The sequence below is a fragment of the Notothenia coriiceps genome, unplaced genomic scaffold, assembly GCF_000735185.1.
Source record: "Notothenia coriiceps isolate Sejong01 unplaced genomic scaffold, NC01 NC01_scaffold00010845, whole genome shotgun sequence".
Classification (NCBI taxonomy): domain Eukaryota; kingdom Metazoa; phylum Chordata; class Actinopteri; order Perciformes; family Nototheniidae; genus Notothenia; species Notothenia coriiceps.
This window is the reverse complement of record NW_011343546.1, coordinates 480-2,791: the sequence shown is the minus strand read 5'-3', so window position 1 is coordinate 2,791 and position 2,312 is coordinate 480. Positions and strand designations below refer to the sequence as shown.

General features: G+C 42.7%; 1 protein-coding gene across 1 annotated transcript; it reads right to left on the bottom strand.

Annotated features, from left to right (window-relative positions):
• Window positions 1-1,019: 1,019 nt before the first annotated feature.
• On the bottom strand, window positions 1,020-1,873 carry LOC104946242 (pikachurin-like; the record flags this gene model as incomplete). Its single annotated transcript, XM_010772022.1, has 3 exons — window positions 1,020-1,267; window positions 1,350-1,462; window positions 1,811-1,873. Coding segments are annotated over 3 exons (424 nt in total), but the record flags the coding sequence as incomplete, so codon positions are not given.
• Between the last annotated feature and the right edge of the window lie 439 nt (window positions 1,874-2,312).

The window sequence follows — 2,312 nt, the reverse complement described above, 5'->3', positions numbered from 1 at the left end:
TGTGTGTGTGTGTGTGTGTGTGTGTGTGTGTGTGTGTGTGTGTGTGTGTGTGTGTGTGTGTGTGTGTGTGTGTGTGTGTGTGCATTGATCAGGGCTGTGCATAGGCAGGGAAGGGGTCTGCTGGCATCCCGTCCTTAATCCTGTCTGATGAGAATCGAGCGTAACCCGCTTTTATCCCCCGCTAAGGAACCAGGTTTTTCCATCTCTTCGTTGTTGTCTGTCCGTCTGTCTGTCTAACCGCCTTATCTGATTTGGCTTCATGTAACTTTTATTGACATTTTTCTTTACAAGTTCCTTCTATTATTACCTCCCTTGCTGTGTGGCTTTGTAGCTTTGTCTCTGTGTCTCAGAGCAGTCTAGCAGGACTTAGGGCACTTAATTTAATCGGAGTAGTTTACACCAGTTGACAGCTAACATAGCGTGTGACGCTCAAGCCGCCCGCTCACATGCAGCGAGTGAGCAGTGAGGTCTGTAGGTCACAGACAAAAGTCTGGATAATGTGATTGTGTCTACATGGCTGTTTGATTTATTTGATGAATAGTCCTCTTAACTTTACTCCCAATAGTCTGACATGAAGAAGCATCCACTCTCACAGAGCATGACATTATGCCTTCACATCTTCAAGTAAATTGTTTGAATGTCATGGTCCCTAAACCATTAGGACATTGCTTGTATGTGTGTGTGTGTGAAGTACACACCTTTGTGAATGTGTGTGTGTGTTTTAATATCAATCACCCATCCCCACCACCAGCAGCTGACTACAGCAAATATAATAATGTAAATTAATCCGTTGATCTCCATCTCCATCATCCCAGACTCTCACGCTGTCAGGTGCTGTCCCACATCCAAGCTTAGGGAGGAGACTGTTTTTTGTTTAAACATTAAGAAACATAAGGAAATCCTTTCTTTAAAAGAGAGGCCATAACGGCCTCCAGCTGCTGATGAACATCAATAGTATAATCAATGTAAACCCTTCAGTAAAATCGATTATCAAGGTAAAATAAGGTTTTAAATCTTACCTGGTGGTGCTCAGTGGGGCCGTGGTTTTTGTGTAACTGGTGGTCCTGGGCTCTGAGGTGGATGAGAAAACCAGATCTGTGAAATCTGGGAAGATAGATGAGGTGGTGGAGGAAGCAGGCGTAGCAGTAACGTTGCGGGGAGCGATGGTGTTCATACGATAAACAACGTTACGGCCAGATGGACTATCAGGGCGTGAACGGAGCTGGGACTTCCTGTTGTCTTTATTGATTCCTGGGAATGGCTTTAACTAGGAAAAAAAGAAGAGGATTAATAATGATTGATGTGCCTAAAATTGGTATCCATGTCAAGCTGTGGTTTCAATCACCCACCTCCTCAATAAAGATGTCATAATCAGAGTCATCAATGTCAAAGCCATCTTCATCTTTGTCTCCTGAGTCTGTGATGTAACGGCCGTAATCCCCACTGCCAACTTCAGAAGCACCTGTTCATGTCAATAAAGATACATGATGTTTATTACATACTTCTTTACATTTCTTTATAACAGTTGATTATAAAATAAATCATGACTGCAGGTTTAGGGGTCAAACTAAGTTGGTGGAATGATGAAACACAAGCAAGCTGTTCGACAATAAAAATGGCCCTGACAACAAACAACATATTCATATGAAAGTTGCACACATGGAGAGATTGAAGATGCATGCTTCCTCTGTGGCTGGATGGGTGACTGTTTCCCAATGATAAAAGATCACTGGGGAATGTGAAAACATTTCACTGATGGTGGGACACAGATATTGAATAGTAGAAACAGCTTCTGGCCCAGCAGGTCTACCTGTTCGCCTGAAGCCAGGCCGCGGCACCACGTACTGAAACGTGTCTCCTCGATACACAACGGCTGCTCATAAGATACAAAGACAAAAGCAGACAGTGAGTACTGTGAGCATAGCATGACACATGGGTCCTTTTTGGTCAGTAGCTCTCGCTGAAGCTGCAAAAATAGTATTGCTTAATAAACCTATACAGATCTAGCTGGTGTGGTTTAGGTTAAGATAAATAAAAGACATGTTCAATTGTAATTCCTTCATTCAAATATTTATTTAGAAAGACAACAGACCAAGCAAAAATGTGTGTTTATCATGTGTTTTTCCTTTTTGTATTGCTGAAAATATTAATTATGTTGAAAATGCTGAAAAATCTATCTTATCTTATATACTTGGTGTTGGACAATGTGTGTGTGTGTGTGTGTGTGTGTGTGTGTGCGTGCGTGCGTGCGTGCGTGCGTGCGTGCGTGCGTGCGTGCGTGTGTGTGTGTGTGTGTGTGTGTGTGTGTGTGT